General features: G+C 39.6%; 1 protein-coding gene across 1 annotated transcript; it reads left to right on the top strand.

The window, feature by feature from the left end:
- The first annotated feature begins 5549 nt into the window (after window positions 1-5549).
- On the top strand, window positions 5550-23995 carry LOC117300825 (WD repeat-containing protein 48-like). Its single transcript, XM_033784662.1, has 18 exons — window positions 5550-5611; window positions 6783-6923; window positions 7320-7395; window positions 8066-8148; window positions 9405-9534; window positions 10309-10397; window positions 11540-11641; window positions 12016-12188; window positions 12847-12964; window positions 13668-13758; window positions 15111-15208; window positions 16204-16311; window positions 17179-17275; window positions 18254-18340; window positions 19137-19375; window positions 19997-20073; window positions 20840-21014; window positions 22636-23995. Exons 1-18 carry the CDS (start codon window positions 5564-5566, stop codon window positions 22729-22731), a joined length of 2028 nt encoding a protein of 675 aa, XP_033640553.1. The 5' UTR covers window positions 5550-5563; the 3' UTR covers window positions 22732-23995.
- Window positions 23996-24227: the final 232 nt, after the last annotated feature.

Genomic DNA, 24227 nt, shown 5'->3' with positions numbered 1-24227 from the left:
TATTCCCTCTCCAAGAGGCTACTTGTTCATCAAAATCTCAATCATTCGCTATACACTAAAAACTGTAAGCCTAAGAATGCTACAATTTAATTTACCTCATAACTCTATTATTTCATAATACTTTGAGTTTCCACTCTTTTAACAAACATTTATTCCCTCTCCAGGAGACCACACGTTCATCCAATTTTTATCTCAATCATTCACTCTATACTACCTGGAACTTGAAAAAATCACAACAAGCTAATTGGGATTTTCCTTCTACTATTTTCTCTAGTCTAATTTAAAAAAGAGACTATTTTTTCAGGTGTTAACTTTCCTTAGGAAAATGTTTTTAATATTTAAAGTCTAGTATTTATAATTTAATGTTTGTTTGGTGGATTGTTTGGTTCAGTAAATGTTGGTGTTGAGTTTTGCCCTGCATCGCATTGCGTATAATAAACAAATGAAACGTCCCAAAGTCAGCTTTCTCATCGCAGTCATTTAAAGTTATGCAATTCAATAGACCTTATAATCCTGTTAGGTGAATTGAAGATCAATGCAGTTTTCCTCTTTTTCTCGACTCCATTGGAAATTGTATTACTATTTATTTTGTTGGTGCAGTGAATGACATCAGTTCTGAGAGAAGTGTTGGTGCCATAGAGCTATATGGTTGGTGCTGAAAGCTAAGTTGGCATACAACAGTTCACGACCTTTCCGCATCATTGTCCAGTTCGTGAGTGAACAGGTGTGTGCACTGCGAGTACAGCAATAGCTGAGTAGGGCTACCGTATTCCAATTCAGGCTATATAAATGGCTACAACTTTTGTTTGAATTTTAAAAGTACAATGTTTATGTATTTTTAAAGTTTTAACATGACCAATTTTATTCTTATAAGAGCATAGAAATACACACATTTCGTGAAAAAACACAGCATATATTGTGGTACTAGTATCAAAAGATCAGAACAATTTTCACAACACATTTTTTAATGAGGTTTAGAATTATATTCCCTTTTAAAAACATATCATCGTTTATTAATTGTCTGTTTATTTTTTTTTTAAACCTGTCTCATTGCATTATGCATTGCTTTCAAATTTGACCCAAGGTAGATTTAAGTTGGTATTTCATGCAGTGACTCATCTGTGAAACCTTGCAAATGAGTACCAATCATTTTCATCGTCACTGAGAATTGTTAATCGGTGTTTTTATTTTTGAGAAACAATTATTTTGCCTTAAACAAGTATTGTTTTTGCACGAGCAGAATTTTGAGCATGAACACATTAACTACAGTTTATGAGGAATTTGGTTGTGAACCTGTTCATATATCATGCATAAAATACAACATTAAAAAAAATGTTCCATGTGTTTCGGAAAAAACCTAGGGTAATCAACACTGAGCTAAACATTGTTTGTCGCCTAAGATTTGCAGTAAAACATGGAAACAATATTTCTCTATTATTCATGAAAGTTTTCTGCCTTACTGAGTATTGGTGTTTTGTTTTCGTGTTGACTCATTGACTCACCCCCTCCTGGTCTGGCTTGAACTCCACACAAGAACTCAACAAGGACGACAATATTCCTCATTCTGCTTGGAGAAAAAACTGTCTCTCCTGATGCACAAAATTTGAGTGCAAGTTTCAGTACAACATTCGCCGTCAAGCAAGAGTCACATACTTTGCTCGCAATAGTACGGACCGTCTCAAACGTCGTGCTCTTACAGCACGGCCCCTGCGATTGGCGGACGGCACACGGGCAAACTGGTGAGATGGCGCAACATTTTCAGCTCCAGAATTTAGCCTTTTTACTCGTCCAGTTCCAGCTACAGACAGTTTCTATTTGGTCTTTATAATTTAAGGCGTCAGCTTCAAGTCCATGGCGTGACAAAATTTGGCAAAATTGTGAAAATTTCCCGTAAATTTTAGACAGCGGAATACGAAGGAGTCACAAGGTAGTTACATCCGTTCTAACGTGTGCTAATTACACCAAAATAAAAACAAACAATTTGCCTTGGTGGACCGTTTACTCATGATTATATTTCTACGCGTGGCGTTTACTTGTTGAAAAATGTAAACAAAAAGTACATTTTAAGAAATTTGAAAACCTTTTTCCTTAAAAGTAACCCAAATAAAATAACTTGGGAAAACTTCATTGTGTTTGTCTTTCGTTTTCCAGTGTTTACACAGCAAAGGCGCACTACTTTCACCGGTGCACGGAAGGAGTTTAGTGTTCTTCGGTCGCAGAAATGTTGTCCGTGAAACTTTTAGCATGAGAAGCATATAGCTTTTAATTGATGATCGGGGGGGGGGGGGGCTTGGCATCAGGGTGCACGGACTAGTGACGAGGGGGGGGTGGAGGGGTCACTGTGGACAATTTTTGCTCAGCAATAAATTATGTCTTAGTACTATGTAACACATAAATGGTTATCAGCAAACACATAATTAACAACGATATTAATAATCATTATTGATTAAACAACCATTATACAAGTTATTTATTTGAGCATTATTTATTAAAAAACCTTTAATTTTGGAGGTGACTTTTTTGCATTTTTAATGGCCAAACTTGATAAAAAAGTAAGGCTTGGCTCATGTAACCTTTTGTTCGACTCCTCTCCGGTGCCCGGACTTCCGACCGTTCTGCTCCAGCCAGTCCGTCGTAAACAGAGCTCTGCTGGGCCCCACGAGGGTTTCAAGGGGAAGTATTGAATTGTGAAGAATACAACCATTACAAACTTATATGTTTTTATAAGCTTGGTGATACAAATTTTATTTATTTGTTTCTATTTAACAAGCGACCCGGCCTGGGCACTGCTGGGCCGGCCTTCGTCGATACAAATCAAGAGTCTTTAGTGGGTTTTAAATTTGGGTGTTGAAGTCATGGTGCGAAAGTAATTAAGTAAGTAAGTAATCGGGCGTGAAGAAAACGTTTATGAATAGTTCAACCATGATTTCAACGACGTACCCTAAATATTATACCCTGTTGCCCTAAATATCTGAAACTTGATGCTTCCATCCCCGGGTGCCATGGGCCTCGGACACGGTCGGACCCATGAGCACGGCTGGGCACGGTTAAGTCTCTCTCTGTGCACGGGTTAGTCTCTGTGCACGGCCAGGCCCGAGGGCGAGGCTGGATCCCTAGGCCATGGGCACGGGGGAACCCCTGGGCATAACTGGACCTCTCGGCTCGGATGGACTCCCGTGAACGGTTTGGAACCTGGGCACGACTGAGCCGCGCCCCTCGGCACGGTTAAGCCTCTGAGCACGACTGGCTGGGGGCACGGCCAAGCCTGGCCAGAGGGAATGGCTAGCCCCCCCCCCTGGCACGGCTCCGCCCCCCTTGACCGAGCCCCTGGGTACGGCTGGGCCGCGCCTCTGGGCACGGTTTAGCCTATGTGCACGAACGGACACATGGTCACGGCCAGGCCCGAGGGCATGGCTCGGCCCCCCTGACATGGCTGGGCCCTTGCACGGTTGGACCCCTATCACGGCTTGACCCCAATCACGGCTGGACCCCTTGGCAGGGCCCCTGGGCACTGGCTGGACCCCTGGCATGGCTGGACCCCTGGCATGGCTGAACCCCTGTCACGGCTGGACCTGGGCATGGCAGGACCCCACGGCAAGGAAGGACCCCTGGTATTGGCACGGCTGGGCTCGGCTGGACCCCTGGGCATCCACGGCTTGGCCGCGCCTTTGGGCACGGTTTAGCCTCTGTGCACGACTGGACACCTGGACACAGCTAGACCCGTGTCAAGGCCGGCCCTGGACCCCCATAGCTTGCTCGTCGATACCAACCAAGAGTCTTTAGCGGGTTTTAAATTTGGCAAGGCTATAATTATTTGGGTGTTTGAAGTCACGGTGCGCAAGTAGTTTGCAAAGATCGGCGTGGAGTACACGTTTATGAATAATGCTTGTTCACTAAAGATCTGCATAAGATGAATGATTAATTTAAAACGTTTATTCCACGTCCGATGTTCTATGTGTGATGCACACCATGATTTCAACGACGTACCCTAAATATAGGCACTTGCCCATAACCTGGTATCTGATGTATCCATCCCCGGGTGCCTCGGGCCTCAGGCACGGTTCTGGGCACAGCTGGTCCGCGCACCTCTGGGCACGGTTAAGCTTCTGGGCACGACTGGGCACTGCCATGCCCGAGGGCATGGCTGCCCCCCCCCCCCCGGCACGGCTGGACCCCTGTGCACGGCTGGACCGCCCACCCCCCTCCCCCTGGGCACGGTTTAGCCTCTGGGGACCACTGGACACCTGGGCACGGCCAGGGGCGAGGCTAGGCCCCCCCGGCACGATTGGACCCTGGGAAAAAGGCTAGGCCCCTGTCACGGTCGGATTCTGTTATTCACGACTGGGCCCGGTTTAGCCTAGGGGACGACTGGACACCTGGTGGGCAGGGCCAGGCCCACAAGGGCATGGAAAGGCCCCCGTGGCACGGCTGGACCCCATGGCATGTAGAACCCTGGCACGACTGGACCTCTGGGCATGGCTGGACCCCTGTCACGGCTGGACCATGGGCAGGGCTTGGTCCGATGTGTTGTGTAAACGCATGTAAAAGAACCCAGTCACTTAATATCGACAAGAGAAGGGGTTCGCCCCGGTGTTTCCTGGCTGGATTGGCAACATATTGCGCTACAGCACCTTGTATACCATTACATGGTGCTTAATTTATTATTATTTTATTCAATGGTTTATTAAAATTCTATTCAATTCGCTGCCAGCAGCAGAATTACATGAACAGTTACGTAGTTAAAATAATGTGGAGTAAAACATTACATTACTATTTAAAATTGCCTAAATCTTACACAGAAAGACTGAGAGGGAGAAGTACTCTACACTCATATAAGGGTGAGAACAGTTACTTAAAATTAATTAATTAAACATATGAGTTAAACATTACAATCAAAATTAAAATGGCGTAAAAACTATAACACTCAAAAACGGAGATTATTTAGAAAACAGTTTACTCTCAATGGGAAGGGATTTAAAGTCAATCCAAAGGACCGCAGTCAGGGACCAATCCACTTCATGCACCAAAAATAAAACAGAGGCACTGAAAATTTAAATGTTTAAGGATTAGGTCTTATATCTCAAAAATTTGCCCCACTCCTTGCAGTGCTTTGTATCCTTTGGCAAAAGGCGCGTATAAATACGGTTATTTTTATTATTATTATTAAAAATAATGTGATAATAATTTTGATGTTTTACAACTTTTTAAATTTGTCATCTCCGCGGGCAGGCCTTCTTGTTTTTACTCTGACGCTGTGGGGGTCCATCCTCCATGAAAAATGCAAACAGAAGTGCCCCCAAGAAAAAGTTGTCCACTTTTTTACCTCTAGTAAAATTGTACCCACTGGCGTTCGCTTTGAAGTGTACACTTGTTGACCTCGTGCTTCCGTTTTGTTTGTAAACAAGCATATATGATACAGCAATGGGATACGTCCAGGTACCGTACACATTGAAATGGCAAACTGTACACAGCTACTCCAAAAGTCCGCGCCTTTGCGTGTATAAACATAATGCGCCAGACCTTTTTCGCCTTCCGATGTATGACGTCACTCAATAACATCATCATGGCGGTTCACCATCGGCAACAGAGCAGTGCTCGGAGAAAAGTTCAGGTTTGTTGTTGATAAATCACTGGCACAATTAAGAAATTCACTTGGGATATTCTATGAACTATGAGAAACTAAATTGTCAATAGCCCAGAGCTCGATCTTGAAGCTGGCAGGCTGATCCGTAAAGATTAAAAGTCGTTTATTAGCGTTCAACGTTATGTTTAATTTACCGTTGATCCTTAACACTAACCCGTGTATTTCCGACAGTCAAGCTTAAGTAGAAAAACAGAAGGGTTAGACTCACTAAGTTAGTATGGGATGGGTAGACAAGACATGTCAGCTTCGCTAACCCAATACGCAGCAGGGATAACTTTCCGTATGGCGCCACCACTTTTTCACTCATTTTCACAAAAAGAAATATCTCATCGAGGTAAATTAGAATTAGATACTATTTATTTCATATCGAATAAAAAAGTGGTGGCGCCATACGCAGGATACGGAAACTTTTCCTGCAGCAGAATCGCAATGCTGATTCTTTTGTGCTGAAACAGAAGCAATACCTATACTCTATTTTCAAGTCGCGTGTTGATGTTTTGGATGTTGAAATAATTAACATTTTCAAGAGATATATCTTCTTGAGTTCAATTTTTTAACCTCCACCAAATTACTTCCTGGACATGCTGGATGTGTACTGCTGGGCATAGCCAATTTGGAATACAATGCCTATTGTGCAAATTAAATCATGGCGTCATCGGTGGAAAAGTTTCCGTATGGCGCCACCACTTTTGTAATATTCAACATCAACAATTATTCAACCCATTCTTAAAGACACTGGACACTATTTGGAATTGTAAAAGACTAGCCTTCACAGTTGGTGTATCTCAACATATGTAAAAATAACAAACCTGTGAAAATTTAAGCTCAATAGGTCTTCAAGTTTGCGAGATAATAATGAAAGGAAAAAACACCCTTGTCACACGAAGTTGTGTGAGTTTAGATGGTTGATTTTGAGACCTCAAGTTCTAAATCTGAGGTCTCAAAATCAAATTCGTGGAAAATTACTTCTTTCTTGAAAACTATGGCACTTCAGAGGGATCCGTTTCTCATAAAGTTTTATACCATCAACCTCTCCCCATTACTCCTCACCAAGAAAGGTTTAATGCTAATAATTATTTTGAGTTATAACAAATAGTGTCCACTGCCTTTAATGAAACATCTTACTTAACTTTTACAGGTGTCCTTTGTGATTCGGGACGAGGTTGAAAGACAGCACAGGTCAGGGGTCAATGCCCTGCAGTTTGACCACGCAAACAACAAGCTTTACTCTGCTGGTCGAGATTCCATCATCAGAATATGGAATCTCAACAACCCAAAGGTAAAAATCATGGATGAGCTTTATGCTTAGCAATTTTTTTCTGATAGAATGTTGAGCAGGAAACATGTCACAAAAAGTATTATACTAAGTGGCTGGTGGTAACATGTTTCTACTAAGCAATATTTTTGACCACGTAACTTTGAAATGATTTGTACCATATCCCGTGCCCATCAGTAATGCTTTATTTCAAACCCAGTGTGGCAACCATGTCCAATGCTCACCTGCTCTTTATACCCTTTCTACATTTATTTGGATTTGAAAAATAGACCCTCATTATCCATTATGAAATATGTTTGTTTTCTCCACTTTATTTCTTTGTGGTATCAGGATCCATCCATTGTTAAAAAAAAGTCATTTGTTTTTTTTCCCACTTTATTTCTTTCTTCTTTGTACCAGGATCCCTACCAGCAGTCTATGGAGCATCATACTGACTGGGTGAATGATGCAGTGCTTTGTTGTGACGGGAAAACATGTAAGTCAATCCCGGTTCATGGTTGAGTGGTTCAGTGCATTGCATTAAAGCCAATGGACACTTTCGGTAAACAGTATTGTCCAAGGCCCACACTTCGTGTATCACAACTTACATATAAAATAACAAACCTGTGAAAATTTAGGCTCAATTGGTCATCAGAGTCGGGAGAAAATAACGGGGAAACCCACCCTTGTTTCCGCACGTTTCGCCGTGTCATGACATGTGTTTAGATTAAATCCGTAATTCTCGATACCGTGAATTGATATTGTTTTCATGTTTTCTCAAAAAGTAAAGCATTTTATGGAATAATATTTCAAGAGAAGTCTTTCACCATTCCCTTCTGTAAACCCTGTAAGTTATTTGTAAATCTGTGAACTTAAAACAAAATTCTGTTCCGAAAGTGTCCAATGGCTTTAAACGTCTTGTATTTAAGGAATATGGACTATTTTCCAAGAAATACTTTTCCAGGGTTTTCTTCCCACATCTAAAACTGAAACGTCCTTCCTTGTCTTCTCTTAATTGGGTTATTGGCTAATACACTGATTGAGTTCACTTTTCTGAGAGTCCTTGGCTTCACAACAAAAATGAATAAATAAACAATTACTCTAATATGTGGATGATGGAGAACATTCATAAATGTTTATATTTTACCTTTTACTTTTGTTTACAGTAATATCTGCCTCATCAGACACAACGGTCAAAGTTTGGAACGCACACAAAGGTTTTTGTATGTCAACACTAAGAACGCACAAGGTGAGCTTGTTTGTTGTTTGTTTGAATGATCTTCCCATAAAGAGAACGCGGCAAACTCTCACAAAGGGATATAAACACCAAGCTGGCATCAGCAAATCTCTCTCATTCAAACAATTGTAACGTCTATGATTATAAATTGCACAAATCAAGAAGTTGTGATTCAGTAACTAGACGACAACATTTATTGTAGTCATTGTGAAATCAGCGGTTAGCTGGGGGATTCGAACCCACAACCTTGTGATTGCAAGTCCTGCAGTCTAACCACATGACCTCGGAGTTGGTGGTTGTTGTTAGATCTTCTCTTGACTCACATAATGGATTTAATGCAATCTTTCCCTGGTTTAAGGCCAAGCTACACTGCAGCAATAACGAAAATGATAACATCACAATGCAAAGAGAACACATTCTATTGGTTAAATGAGCGTGTGTGTATTCTGCGTGGAGCAATTCAACCAATATAATGCGTTCTTTTTGCGTCGTGATCGTTATCATTTTCGTTATCACTACAGTGTGACTTGCCCTTTATAGTTACATGTATATGGGGATCAGGTTGGCTCTGTGGTTTTCTTTCCTTGCATTTCACCTCTGTGGACCTGATTCGAATCCAACCTCAGACTGGAGCCTTGCATGTGGATTAGGTTTTCAGTCCCTACCTGATTGCATGGGCTTTCCTCCCCCTTCTGAAGCTATTGACCCCTTACACGTGCGTCACGCGCGGCGGCTGATGCCACGCTCACCATGTTGGTGGTCAATAGGCTTACGTGTAAACGCCGCGTCACCTAAAAATGCGCACTTCACTGAATAACACACGTTGACATTGACCACCAAAATGGCGCATCCAAGATTATTCTGATGATGACGTCAGGTGAAATGGGTCAATACATTTCTTTTTGTTTCCTATTCACCATGTTATTGATGCTAATTGTGCTGTTGGATGCTGTGTAAACCAATAAAACATTAAAGGCAGTGGACACTATTGGTAATTACTCAAAATAATTATTAGCGTAAAACCTTTCTTGATCACGAGTAATGGGGAGAGGTTGATGGTATAAAACATTGTAAGAAATGGCTCCCTCTAAAGTGCCATAGTTTTTGAGAAAGAAGTAATTTTCCACGAATTTGATTTTGAGACCTCAAGTTTAGAACTTTAACACTGTCTGCGACTGTTTTGTCTGCTTCACAACTCAGGTAGTAAATTTAAATGGAGTGATTTATAGTGACTTAAATGTTAATATTTCTGCTTGCATTGCTTACAGGATTATGTGAAAGCATTAGCGTATGCCAAAGACCGTGAGCATGTAGCATCTGCTGGTTTAGACAAACAGATATTCTTATGGGACGTGAGGACATTGACGGCATTAACAGCAACTAACAACACTGTCACAAGTAAGTAATTTGTGTTTCATCTGTGAAATGATTTCTGACTCATTTAGCCAGCTACGGGGACAGTGGTTTTTCCAGTACAGCTCCTGAAAACCTCAGGGAAATACACAACATCTCCATTTTTCAGCAGCAACTGAAGACACACCTGTTTACACTTGCTTTCCCTACCACTTGAGAATTCCCTCTTTTCCATCTTAACCGGCGCCTTTGAATGGTTTAACATCAGATTCATTGTGCCTTTATAAATGCTGGGTAATTATTATTATGCCATGCTCGAGTGGTCTAAAGCAGTTTAGAGAATGTGGGTTTGTTTTTTTCCTTGAGCAAGGTTCTTTATCATAATTACTGACCTCCACCCTGGAGTTAGTTCATTCCGATTGGTCAAGACAGGATCATGTGGCCTTCGGCAGTTTGACCCTTCAGGTAGTGGAGCCCGAGGATGTGACAGGAAATTACAAAGAAGTCTTACAGTTTTTCCAACATTATTATGATGTTTAATAAAAAGAGCATTTGTGAATGTGAATAAAAGAGAATTGAAGAAAAGGTCTTTTTTAAAAACCTTGCGAGGTCCAGGTTTTAAAGGACCGTTTCTGACCTTCTCTTTTATCAACTATTTCTCTTGAATAATCAAAAGTAATAATAATCTTAAAACCTCACCAATCTTTGTGGATTGAGATGTAGAGAATCCAAGGGTGGTTTGACTTATGTCTAAAGCCCTTTTGTGCTTAAATGAGTGAGTAGTGCACACACATTCACAAATGTATCCATTGTTTACAGCCTCTTCACTAAATGGTCAGAAGGATTCTATTTATAGTCTTGCAATGAACCAATCAGGGTCAGTCGTTATCTCTGGATCCACAGAAAAGGTAAGTTTTGGGAATTTAAAGGCAGGGTAATTTTCAAAGACCTGCATCCTCACTTGGTAAATCGTGACATATGCATTTGATAAAAACCTGTGAAAAGGTGGGCCTAATTGGTCTTCGAATTTGAAAACAAGAAAACAATTAAAGCCATTATACACTTTTGGTACTGAAAAGAAAGAAAAAAAGTTCACAGATTTACAAATAACTTACAGGGTTTACAGAAGGTAATGGTGAAAGACTTCTCTTGAAATATTATTTCATGAAATGCTTTACTTTTTAAAAAAACATTAAAACAATATCAATTCTCGATAGCGAGATTTACGGATTTATTTTAAACACATGTCATGACACGGCGATATGCGGAAACAAGAGTGGGTTTTCCCGTTATTTTCTCCTGACTCCGATGACCGATTGAGCCTAAATTTTCACAGGTTTGTTATTTTATGTATAAGTTGTGATACACGAAGTGTGGGACTTGGACAATACTGTTTACCGAAAGTGTATAATGGCTTTAAAGGAAAAAGAAACACTCTTGTAGCATAGAATTGGTATGGTGGCTTTTGGAAGTTCATGTGGGTGGCACGGTTGGCTTGTGCGTAAAGCGCTCGCCTCTCACCAAGGTGACCCCGGTTCGATTCCCGGTTGGGGCCATATGTGAGTTGAGTTGTGCGTTGGTTCTCTGCTGTGCCACAAGGGTTTTCCAGACTATCCGGTTTTCCTCCTTCAGGCAAAAATCAAACACTTTCGATCTTGGCTGTCCTCCGTGGTCATAATGGGTTGATGTGGCTGGCAGCTGAATGCGCCCTTGCATGCCTGCTTCTCGAACACGTTGTAGCCGCGTCTATCGCAATTCAGCTCTAGCTGCGAGTAAGGACGATTAGCCCCCGAAATATTATGTCATGGCATGTTTAGGCGAAGGGGTTAAGAACACTGTACTGAAACTTGTCTTAGAATGGTTTTTTCTGCTCAAGCACCTTGAGTACCTTATTGGTAGATACATGCGTGTTATAAGACTATTATTATTATTATTTTGTCAAGGTTAAAGAAATAATATACTTGTGTTCAGTGCTGTAAACAGTGTTATCTAAAGACTTTTTAATTCCTTTTAAATCATCTCATATAATTCTTTCCCAAACTGCGTATAGGTCCTGCGAGTTTGGGATCCAAGAACATGTGCCAAAGTGATGAAATTGAAGGGCCACACAGACAACGTCAAATCCCTGCTAGTTAACAAAGACGCGACCCAGGTATGTAGCATCAATTCTTCAGAATTAGAACTCGGCCCTGTAATTTGTCCAGATTTCTTAAAATTTCAGAACGATGAGACGCATTCTACTTGTGATTTTTTACAGAACCAAATTTTGTTGTGCAAGTGCAAAACATAAACGTATCTTGCACAAAAATGCTCTGTTTAAAGCACACCTTTGCATGCATACTTTTTTTGTGTATATGCAAGCTGTTTTAAGCGAGAGACAAGATTATGACAATATTTCAAACTCGCCTGTAACAAAAGTGCTATTTTAGGAGTATAAACGGTTTGGGCACTGACACAACAATTTTTCCAAGAAGAGACTTTATAAAAAAAATCGTAAAAATATTTTGTTTTTATGTATTTTCAAAGTGTCTGTCTGGTAGTTCCGATGGGACGATACGGCTGTGGTCGCTTGGCCAACAGCGTTGTACTGCAACATTTAGAATGCACGAAGATGGTGTCTGGGCACTACGAGCAAATGCATCATTTACTCACTTCTACTCTGGAGGAAGAGATTGCAGGCTTTTTGAAACTGATTTAAGGTCAGTAATGGTACAGAATTTGTGTTTAATAGATGTTTAATTTGCATCAAGATTATTTGATGTCATCAATACACCGATGTGGTAGCACAGTATACTCAGTACTTTCCAGAGTCCTGTGAAAACAAATCATATGGATGTTACTTCTGAAGGATTCAAACCCACGATCATTGCCATTCTAGAGTGCGATGTTTTACCACCAGGCAGACAGAGACCAGACAAGCAGACAAATGGAGACAGTATGAAGGCTGATTTGATAAATCGAGGCTTGTAGTAATCAGATTGAATAGAAAGAAATGAAAGTGTTTCTTTGAACTTCTCTCAGATGGAAGTTGGTACATTAATAACATGTGGATTTTCAATTCAATTTACATTTATTCCCGAATGTCATAAACAAAGTGGTTCAATATACAAGGTACTAATTAACAAAGTTTGCTGAGTTAATATAGGATTGAAAAAGCAAAGAAAGGCAACAGTACTGAGGCTTATTTGATAGCCAAGGCTTCTAGTTATCAGCCTGTGGACAGCCAGAGACTAACAAGACAGCGTGCAAACAACAACAATCTTGATGTACCTGATGAAGCAGTCAGTGGAAAGACAACATACAATATCTTCCATGTATTCATTTTGACAAGAGCGTGCCATTTCTTTGTTATTGTAGGTATCCAGAAGGCAGTGTACTCATCTGTGAGGAACATGCCCCCATTCTAAGAATAGAAATCACACCAGATCAGAAATCTCTCTGGGTAGCAACAACTCGCTCAGACATCAACAAATGGGTAAGTTCAACCATAAATGTTTATGCCTCCCCTTGTCCAATACTCAGTAAAAAGTTGTGTTGTATCCAATTAATGCATTAATACACTTACACTTACAGGCAACCAGTTCTAGAGATCTCCAAGAAGAGAATTCATTCACATTTGAATGCTCGCATTTATCATAAGACAATGTTTGGAAAATGACCCATGTGCTAAGTGGTCCCTTAGCATGCACTGTAGTTAGTTGGCCTTTAAAGGGTCTATATACTTTTTGTAGAACGAAAAACATAATGTCTACAGATTTACACTTAACTTACACAGTCTGAAGATAATGATAGTATAAAGCTTCCCTGAAAATATTAGTTGCTGAGGAGCTGTAGTTTTTGAGAAATGAGTAAAACAATGTAATGAAAATAATGTTCTTCTCACTGATCATGAGACGAAAATTATTTTAGCTTTCGAATTTTCATGCCTTTTTTTTTTTAATTATTTCTCAAAAACTACAGCACCTCAGCAACTAATATTTTAAGGGAAGCTTTGTATTATTATTACCTTCAAACTGTGTAAGTTTAATGTCAATCTGTGGACATTGTGTTTTATGTTAGAAAAAGTACCCAAATACTTTAAGTTGCCTGTAAAAGTTGCCTTGTGTGACAAGTTCCTTTCGTTTACAAAAATCCAATCTATGACCCTACCTTTAATTATTTGCTTATTTTACAATCAGTCATTAACAGGTGAGAATCACAGGAACTCAGGGGAATACGACAACGCACCATGTGAACCATTCATCAAAACACCAGAATACACAGTCAAAGGTAAGAATGGGACTTGGTCATCAAGACCTAGAGAATCTATCTTGATTCTGGAATCAATAACCCAGAACTGGGTTCTTTAACTTGCATCGCAAAAATCACGGTACCAACAACTTTACAGAATACAAAACAACTTTGGTCAACTGTCTTTCTTAAAGGCAGTGGACACTATTGGTAATACTCAAAATAATTATTGGCATTAAACCTTACTTGGTGACAAGTAATGGGGAGAGGTTGACGGTATAAAACATTGTGAGAAACGGCTCTCTCTGAAGTGCCATAGTTTTAGAGAAAGACGTAATATTCCACGAATTTGATTTCGAGACCTCAGATTTAGAACTTGAGGTCTCGAAATCAACCATCTAAACGCACACAACTTCGTGTGACAAGGGTATTTTTTTCTTTCATTATTATCTCGCAACTTCGACAACCGATTGAGCTCAATCTTTCACAGGTTTGTTATTTTGTGCATATGTTGAGACACACCAACTGTGAAGGCTAGTCTTTGACAATTATCAATAGTGTCCACTGCCTTTAATAACACTAGCATCAAGACCAGGACTCAAACTCACACTCTGCTAATCAGATCATCAGAACTGCAGTCAAGTATGCAGGCATTTGAAATGTATGTGTTACTGCGGATTTCCAAGGTTTTTATTTCCTGTTCTGCATTAGAGTGTCATGGCCGAGTGGTTAAGAGCATCGAATTCAAGTTCTGGTGCGTTTTCACCGGAGTGTGGGTTCGAATCCCGGTCGTGACACTTGTGTCCTTGAGCAAGATACTTTACTATAATTGCTTCTCTTCACCCAGGGGAATAAATGGGTACCTGCGAGGGTAGAGGTTGATATTGTGAATGAAAAAGCCTTTGGAGCGATATAAACTGTTGCCCAGGTTGTATACTCCCAAGGGAGCTGAGAAACATTAAAAAGGGATGTTATTGGCCCTATGACCAGGGCACTGATGTAAAGCGCTTAGAGAATTAAGTGTTAGGCATTAGGCGCTATATAAATCGAAAGTTATTATTATTATTATTACTTTTTATATCTCCGCTTTTTCCACGCTGCGTTGTGACTCAGCTTTTTATTTCCGAACATAAACACAGAGATACAAAACAGGCATCAGGCTTTACATTAATAAGATCGCACTAAACAGTGGAAGCCAGGGGTCGATTTTACAAAGAGATAGGACTAGTCTTGTCCATACTCGAGATAAGACTAGTCTTAACTCTTTGTGAAATTCACCCCTGGACATGTTCAAACATGTGGCCATAAACTAGTCCGTAAAAGTAGCTATGACTTATAATCAAGTTGATAGAGAAGAGATAATATTATTTTGTTATTTGTATTTGTTGTAGGTGGACCAAGCATAGTCCAATATCACATCTTGAATGACAAGAGACACATCATAACTAAAGATACAGAGAGTAATGTGGCCCTATATGATGTACTCACAGTAAGTATTTCTTACAATTGGGATCTCAATTTTGTTTAACCCTATCCCTGCCAAGTACAACAAAATGTGCCAAATGGCGAAAGTTGTTGGATATTGTTGCATTTACCAGTCAACTCAAAATCGTCAAATCACACCCTCTGTTGCACTGTGCTGCATTAAGCAGGGCTTTTACATAGCCTTGATATGTCAACGTGAAATTGGTGTTCCCAGTAGGGTTAAATGCCCAGTACCAATGCTGGCGTAGACCAGTTCAAGTCTTTGCAGCATTTAGCAGCATTAAACATACGTACATGGCAATGTTCGATCCCAGTCCCCACTGGTCCCCAGCAAACTTCCAATACTGCTGACAAGGCTGTTGTAAACCAGTTCACTTCACATTGCAACAGAATCATCCATTGCATTTAGCAGGGTTTTCATTTCAACTGTGTTGGCTAGACAACACCTGACACTGTAGTGGTACTAAAGGATTAATAGAGAGGTTTCGCAGAGTCATGGATACGAATATGCATACATATATCGGACCGTATGCGTTTGCGTCAAGTGGGCTGTGTAGTTTTGTTTCGCAAAATTCTAACGAATACCCTCAACTTGAGGCTCAAGAGGGCGCTATTAACCAAATGTACAGTACATAAAAACTCCACAGGCTAAACTAACATCCGTCGCCTAACTTTTAAGTTCATTTCTCTTTTTCTGAAGCGTGGTGGTTAACAAATGTCCAACTACATCCATGTATGATACATTTAATAGACATGGTGAAAACCTGGTGCATTAAAAAATGACAATCCGCTACAAAAACATGAACAAAATATACTCGTTGTTTACTTACTTGTATGGCGACAGATTCCCGTTTTGAGCGACTATTCTAACTTGTGTACAACGGTTATACGTCACATGGACCTCAAAAAGTGATGACGTATTATGACGTATCCATTCACTTAAGAGTATCGGTGACTCTGCAAAACCTCTCTAATGAGTAATTTGACTTTCTCATTCAGGCAAAGAAAGTTGAAGATTTGGGACCTGTTGACATGGAGGTCGTTATTAAGAACAAACACCAGATGGTTCACGTCCCTCACTGGTTCTCAGTTGACCTTAAAATAGGAGTAAGTATGAGAAGAGAAGCGATTATTTATCTATTGTTTTTGGTTGTGAAGCCAAGGACTCTCAGAAGAGAACATAATGAGTGTGGGTTCGAATCACGGTCATGACACTTGTGCACAAGTGTCATGACAAGGACACAATTGTGGACACAATTGTGTCCACAATTGTGTCCACAAGGACACAATTGTGTCCTTGAGCAAGATACTTTACTATAATTGCTTCTCTTTACCCAGGGGTATAAATGGTAACTGCGAGGGTAGAGGTTGATATTGTGAATGAAAAAGCCTTTGGAGCGATATAAACAATTGCCCAGGTTGTATACTCCCCAGGGAGCTGAGAAACATTAAAATCGATGGCCTTATGACCAGGGCACTAATGTAAAGCGCATTGATACTGTTATTGTGAAATGCGCTACATTAGAATTGTTATTATTATTATTATTTATTATAATCACCATTCTTGCCAAGAACCCTGGTGGAAAGAAGACAAGGAATGAAGTTACAGTTTTTTAGATGTGGGAGGAATAGCCCAGAAAGTATATTCAGGAAAGCCTTTCAACTATCACTGTAAGGGGCTGTTAATTTTAAACAACAAGTGATGAACCAAAACTGACTGGTAAGTGGTAATAGACCTTAATCGTGCTGCCTCCATCTTGGTGATGTTCCTAGTATCGAATAACATTAACAAATGCTAATAATCATTAAGCAAATAGGAACCAGACTATTTTGTACTTTGGTTTGATTACATTGTCATCAATGTGGGAGAATGAAGATGGCTGCACCATGATAAAGTTCTATAGCCAACATAGGGCTAGACAGCTTGGTTGAAACCTCGGGCCATTAACTCTTTTTAAATTTTTTATTGAACAGATGTTGTGTATACATGTTGATGAGAGTGACTGCTTTGCTGCATGGGTATCGTCCAAAGATGTCGGTCTGGGGCCAGTGGATGGACCAGAAACAAAAGGTAATTTCTTTCCACTTGACTGCTTTTACTACACCAGTATACTATAATAATAATTTTTTGAAATTATTATTGCGCTCTCTCCAGGACCAGCCTGTTCGAGAGCGCATGACAATTTAACACAATTCCTGTAAAAAAAATTAAAATTATGAAACTTAATCCATACGAAAACAATCAAATGCGTAATTAATCAAAAATCCATAAAAAAGTTACAGCAAATAACAAAAATCCATTAAAAAGTTACAGCAAATAACAAATATACTAGCCCTATATATGACTCTTTCCTTTGTGCTGTACACAGATACAGAGTTCTAGATATTAGAAATATATGACGTCTGAAACTAGGCGCAATTGTATGCTGCCATAGAATGTGAATCTGTTGAAATTAGAGGCTTCTTGCAGGAAAAGTTTGAGTTATGAAGCTTTTAAAATTGTTTACCCCAGAAATGAACTTTCATGTCCATGACGTCACTGTAGTGTATAGCAAGAGTTATAGGGAAGGTACACGTTTGGTTTATTACTCAAAACAAATATTAGCTTAAAAACTTACTTGGTTACGAACATTGGAGAGCTGTTGATAATATAAAACATTGTGAGAAACGGCTCCCTCTGAAGTAGCATAGATTTTGAAATAGAGGTAATTTCTCACTAAAATAATAAAAGACTTCTAGCTAGAAGTTTTTTATTCCTATCTGAAAGCACACAAATTCGTCCAACAAGGGTGTTTTTTCTTTCATATTTTTCTCCCAACTCCGATGACCAATTTCACAGGTTTGTTATTTTATTCATATGTTGAGATACACCAAGTGAGAACACTGGTCTTTGACAGTTACCAATAGCGTACCTTCCCTTTAGCCCACCAGGGCTAACCAGTATACCTTTTTATGTGTTGTTTTGTAATTTTAGTCTTTGAGAATGACTCTGCTAGGGTCGGAACATCAGCCCATTAATTTTTCCCTTTCTTTTGTTCTATTTTTTAAGTGAACTTTGGTGGGTTATTGCTTCAGGCTCTATTGGAACATTGGCCTCGCACTCACAGCCTGGAGCCAGAAGAAATCAATGGACATGGTAAGGGCTGAGGAGCTCAAGAAATTAAACTGTCATACCTCAAAGCAGGGATGTGATTTGTTAGTTTGTTTGAATGATCTTCCCATCAAGAGAATGCGGCAAACTCACACAAAGGGATATGAACGCCAAGCTGGCAACAGCCAATCTCTCTCATACAAACATTGGTTCAACGTCTATGATTATGCATGACACATATCAAGAAATTGTGATTCAGTAACTAGACGACAATACTTATTCTAGTCATTGTGAAATCAGCGGTTAGCTGGGGGATTCAAACCCACAACCTTGTGATTGCAAGTCCTGCAGTCTAACCACTTAGCCATGATTTCTCAGTTTCTAACCATAACTTTTAACCCCCCCCCCCTCCCCCTGACGACAATCTCCCCGATTTTGGAAACCTTTTGCTCTTATGTTGACTTGTAATTCTATATATATCTCCATGATTGTTGTACAAAATATCCCTGATTGCAAGATGCACATGTTGGCAGCTGCTTTGCATGAAATTTTTACATATAACTTTTATTACTGGAATAACAGTATCGCCCGTAACAACACCCGTAACAAGAAACGTCTTGCATCAAGACTAGCGCAGAGTATCCGCTCACAACCGGTTATAAACACTGGTCATTATCAAAGGTTTAAACACCCCCACATGACGCGCTCTCCACCAATAGGAATAGCGAAACTGTCTTAGGTATTTATGAATGTATCTTTCTAGATAGTTTTGCCTATAAATCAGCATTACGTTAACAAAAAACAAACAATCACCCTTTACTTGATGATATTTTTCTTGCAGTCAATGGTCATAATACAAGTTCAGACGATGTAAATCTATCAATGGATCCTGTACACCAAGGGACTATCCTGAGGAAAGGAAACAGTTATTTCAGTGTACCGCCTCACACACCGGTCATATTCAGCGAGGTCGGAGGTCGTACACTATTCAGATTTTTGTGTAGAGACGCAGGTGGTGATTCTGAGAGATCATTATTGAGTGAGACAGTGCCACAGTGGGTTGTGGATATCACAGTAGAGGTATGTATACGTCTTGGACTCAAATCTGACTTCTGACTTTTCAATTCAGTTAAATTCAATTCAATTCAATTCTGACTTTTCAATTCAATTCAATTCAATTCAATCCAATTCAATTCAATTCAATTCTTTATTCATCATGCCCAGCATGAAAATTACTTTCACGATTTGCACATTAAAATACATTTATTATAAATAGCAGAAAAACATACATGAACCGTAGAAATTAAAACAGCAACAATATAAAAATATCACGTGGCACAAATGTGCCATGATGTGTGTTTGGCCAAGTTAGCTATGATGTATTTTTGGCCAAGTACTTGGTGTTAAAAATTATTTGCCGTAAGGGTCATGTCACACGAGGTAGTTTACAGGCAACCAGCTCCAGGAAGGGAATCCATTTACATTTGAATGTCCATATAATATTCTTGTTGATCCCAAGACATTGTTTGAAAAATGACTCATTAACTACCAAAGTGGTCCTGTAGCATGCAATGCAGTTGGTTGCTTCCAAGTTGCCTGCAAAAGTTGCCTCCTGTGACAAGGCCCTAAGTCTGTTCAAAAACATTTTGCATAAACAGACGTCATCTGATTACTAATTATTTATTCCATTTCTTGCAACAGAAAAATCAGCCAAAGTTCAACAAGATTTCCTTCTTCTTGCAACCACACTCCAGCTCAGGTGCAAAAACTCTCAAGAAGTAAGTTTTAAAAAACTGTAAGATTGTAATGAATACAGCCCAACCAAAACTTTAACAAATTGTCATTTGTATTCTGACATTCGACCCCCTCTATGCAGCAAATCATTAGTTATGCGGGTGGTTCAAATTATGTATAACATTGGATAATTTAATTTTCACATGTATATTATTACTAGGCCTGTAGTCATGGCATGTCATGCCGACCTGAAGGTTTAGATAAAATAGCTACACTTCTATCATTGATGTCATTTGGGTTGTTCCTTTGTTATATCTCCATTTTGCATCAAAGCGGCTGTACAAAAAAGAAACTCCCAAAATGAATTAATATGGATGATGATGTATTCAACATGTCCTTTTGTGAATCATACTGAACTTCCTTATTAATTGAAAACATATTAAATCAATTCAGAAAACAACACTTGTTGTCGTTTCATCAAGCTGGTCTTAAAACTTCATATTATCAGGGATGGAAAATGACAGACTTTTTTCCTGAATTCAGACTTTTTGGTAAACCAAATTAGTATTTTTGTCCAGATTAAATAAGTCGTACTCTCTGATCTACTTCTTTAGCACTGGGGATACTGTTCCCCAACACTCCAAAAGATCTCAGCAATCTATAACTCCAGGGGGGTACAACTGCTGGAAACGCCATCCTTGCAACATACCTCCTAAGATCTGGATACCAGTTTCAAACTTTGTTGTCAACAATGACTCTCAACCATGGTTTATCAGTCAGTCTTATTATAAAATATTTTATCTATTACAGAGACAGACTGTCTGCCAGTGACATGTTACAGGTGCGTAAAGTCTTAGAGCATGTTTATGAGAAAGTGATGGGTTCTGATGGAGGATCAACGATGAATGGAAAGGGACCCTACGAAGGAGACGAGGAGTTGTCAAGTATCTCAGAGGATAAGGTGGAATTACTGTGCCAGGATCAGGTAAGTCACAATAATTATAAGCCCTTTTTACACTACTCTATTCCCCGGGGTAACCCCTGGGTAATAGCGGCCGGCCTTTTCACACTGTGACTGCTTTGTCTCTGATCTGTCCCCAATCTGCCCCAGCAAATGGGCATACCCCTGGGAATAGCAGCAGGGGAGAAAGCGGTAAAACCCTGGGCTACAATCCCAGCCAAAATGCTTGGGCCACCCATTCCTAACATCATATAAAACCATTCCCTGGTCCACTTCCCATTGACAATAAACAATTTCTCCCCCGCCCCCAGTCCCCCCCCCCCCCCCCCCCCGCTCAATATTGCCAATTGGAAACAACATTGAAGGGGGGTAGGGGGGCCCAACGAGATATGGCTGGGATTGTAGTCTTGAATCGTGCAACCAGAACCCTGTGGAATAGGGACACAGCCGGGTATCACCATTGGGGTAAAAAACCCGGGGCTGTATTCAACAGGGATAAGAGATACAGTTTGATATGCTGTGAGTCTCCAGAGACACTATATAAATCTCTAATGGACAATTTCTGACCCTGGCCATTCACGACTCTCCAAATTCCATACCAACTCCAGATGTTAACGTTGTCCTGGGCCCAATTTCATAACGCCTGTAAGCACAAAAATTTGCTTAGCATGAAATTCCGTCCTCGATAAAAACAGGATTACCAACCAAAATTCCATTTGTTGCATATTGCTTGTTACTGGTACTCATCTGTTGTTTGCTTATCCTGAAAATCACAAGGAAATTTGGGTGGTAATCCTGTTTTTATCAATGTAGAGACACGGTAAGGAGAGCCGGTCCTCTAATTAATAAAGGACGAGCATTCGCCAAAATACAATCAATATTAACAATAAATGAACAATAAGAGTTAAGTAAAATATATTAAATAAACTTCTCCTGTACAGGCTTTAATGGTAACCCATAGCAAACAACACAAAAAGTTATAACACTACAGTATATACATTACATAACATTACACAGTGCACAGTGAAAGTTCACAAAAAGGTCAGCACACACAGAGGCTAACGGACGCACGTGTGTGACAGTGCTGCCTGGCATACACACTACACATAGTTTTACAAATAAAACGATCCAAATAGAGAGCTACAAATTCACAATAATTTGGGCATTAATGAGGGTAAAAACACAAAATAATACTCACAAATATCTCTACAACTCTATTGATCCCATATAAATAGATTTTTGGAGCATGGCCAGAGCCATGCTCCCTATAAAAATAGAGAGAATCACAGACCAAATAAATTAGTTGCTCTTCCAAGTCGAAGCTATAGAAAAAGAGAGTGAATGTCATGTGACATCCCCAAAAGTAAACTTTATTCAAGTCAAACAATGAGGGCGCACTTGGCGGATCCCTACAGGAAGGAAGAAATTTAATGCTTAGCAAATTTTTGTGCTTACAGGCTTTTTTAATGGGCCCAGAAAGAAGGATAAGTACACAGCGATACCAGCAGCTGTCTAATAAACGGTACAATGAGCAGTTGGAGCAACGAGCTTTGTTTTGCTCATATCCCTTATTACAAACTTACGCAGTCTGTTAATCAAGAAAGGTGTATTTAATAGTTCCAATTAATATTTCTCTTTTTCCCAGGTTCTAGATGCCAACATGGACCTGAGAACTGTCAAGCACTTCATCTGGAAGAGCGGAGGCGATCTTACGTTACACTTTCGCAACAAGCAGCACTGACCAACAACTCCGCTGCACCTGCCAATTGTAACATTTCTGTCGTATATTTTGATAAAGAAACTTATGTATAATATTTAAATGAAATCACTTATATTTATCTGTACTGCAAGATTGGTAAGAATAAGAAAGAATGATCCAAATAGGATTATTAGATTAAATTTTCTTTATCCACTGACATGAAATTTCAAAATTTAATGCCAGAAATTAAGTAAATTGTCAAAATTTGTATTTTTTTTATTGTCACATATTACTGTTATAAATTGTTTCAGAGGGAAAGTCTCTTTGTGGAGATCATTTTGTATACCATTGTGATAGATACCTTGTAGATTACGACACATGCTCAAACAGCGCCCCAATAAGGTAAAAGGAAAACCTAACGTAGACCATATCGAGTATGACCGTACCGTACCATTCAAACACCTGCCCACAACATGGCCTCCGTGAGCGTGTGCGTGTCTTTGTACGTGCATGTGTCATAGAAATCAACCAGGAATGCTGCGTGCCGAGAGCTTCATTGATGCACGCTTTTAGATGGGCATACCGTCTGTCCTACAATATGGCTACTTTCCTAGCAGCAAAGGGGTTATTCAATACGGTCAATTGGCTGAGAGTTGTGCATGGTGCATATGTGCGGAACTTTTCCTTTGTTCGACCACAGCGATGGCAGCCTATGCAAGGGGTCTGTTTGTGCAATCCCGTTGGTACTGCAGAGCTCGATTTGGGCTATAAAAGCATTTGCTAAGAAATTAATTGAAATTGATTTGGTTTTAAAAAGATGTTTTAACAGTAGAGTGTAATGAATCCACACAAATATGCCGCCAAATTGTTTGGTTTTCCTTTTACTTTGTGAACTAACACAGTCTGCCATTTTGTGAAGTTAGAAAGGGGTGATTCTACAATATGGTAGACCGTGTTGGTTCACGAAGTAAAAGGACAACCACACAATTCCGGCATGTTTGTGTTGATCATTCTACTCTGAACTTCTTCTTGATTGGGAATCAAGTTGTGTGACATGCTCGTTTCTCGGTGAGTAAATGTTGGTTGCAGACTTCAGAATCTTTTGACACCGCCCTCTCACTATTTGTTTAGTTCTGCTCTTTGATTTTTTATGTAAATATGTTGTTATGTTTGGAAGCCGTTTGAAAATATTTAAAGAAATGAAATTGTTATTATATAAAGCTTTACTAATGACGTCACAATCATGGCATCTATCTGTATACAACAATATTAACAGTTTGTCAGAAATTTAACTCGTAGGTACACATGTAACTCACAGCAAACAATTCAAATTAATTTGTTTATAATACATCACAATTTACGCAAGAAGAGTGTAAAATCACAACAAATAAATAAAACACTGGAAAACATTACAAACCAAAATACTACATTGGTAAAAAAAGACTAAAAATTTCAAATTTTAAACAAGAATTGTGCAATTGTTGCTTTGTACTTGGTGGTAAAGTGGTTACTTTTATCAAATATTCACAACAAATTTT

Source organism: Asterias rubens, chromosome 16 (genome assembly GCF_902459465.1).
Source record: "Asterias rubens chromosome 16, eAstRub1.3, whole genome shotgun sequence".
In the NCBI taxonomy this organism is placed as follows: domain Eukaryota; kingdom Metazoa; phylum Echinodermata; class Asteroidea; order Forcipulatida; family Asteriidae; genus Asterias; species Asterias rubens.
This window is presented reverse-complemented; position numbering and strand designations above follow the sequence as displayed.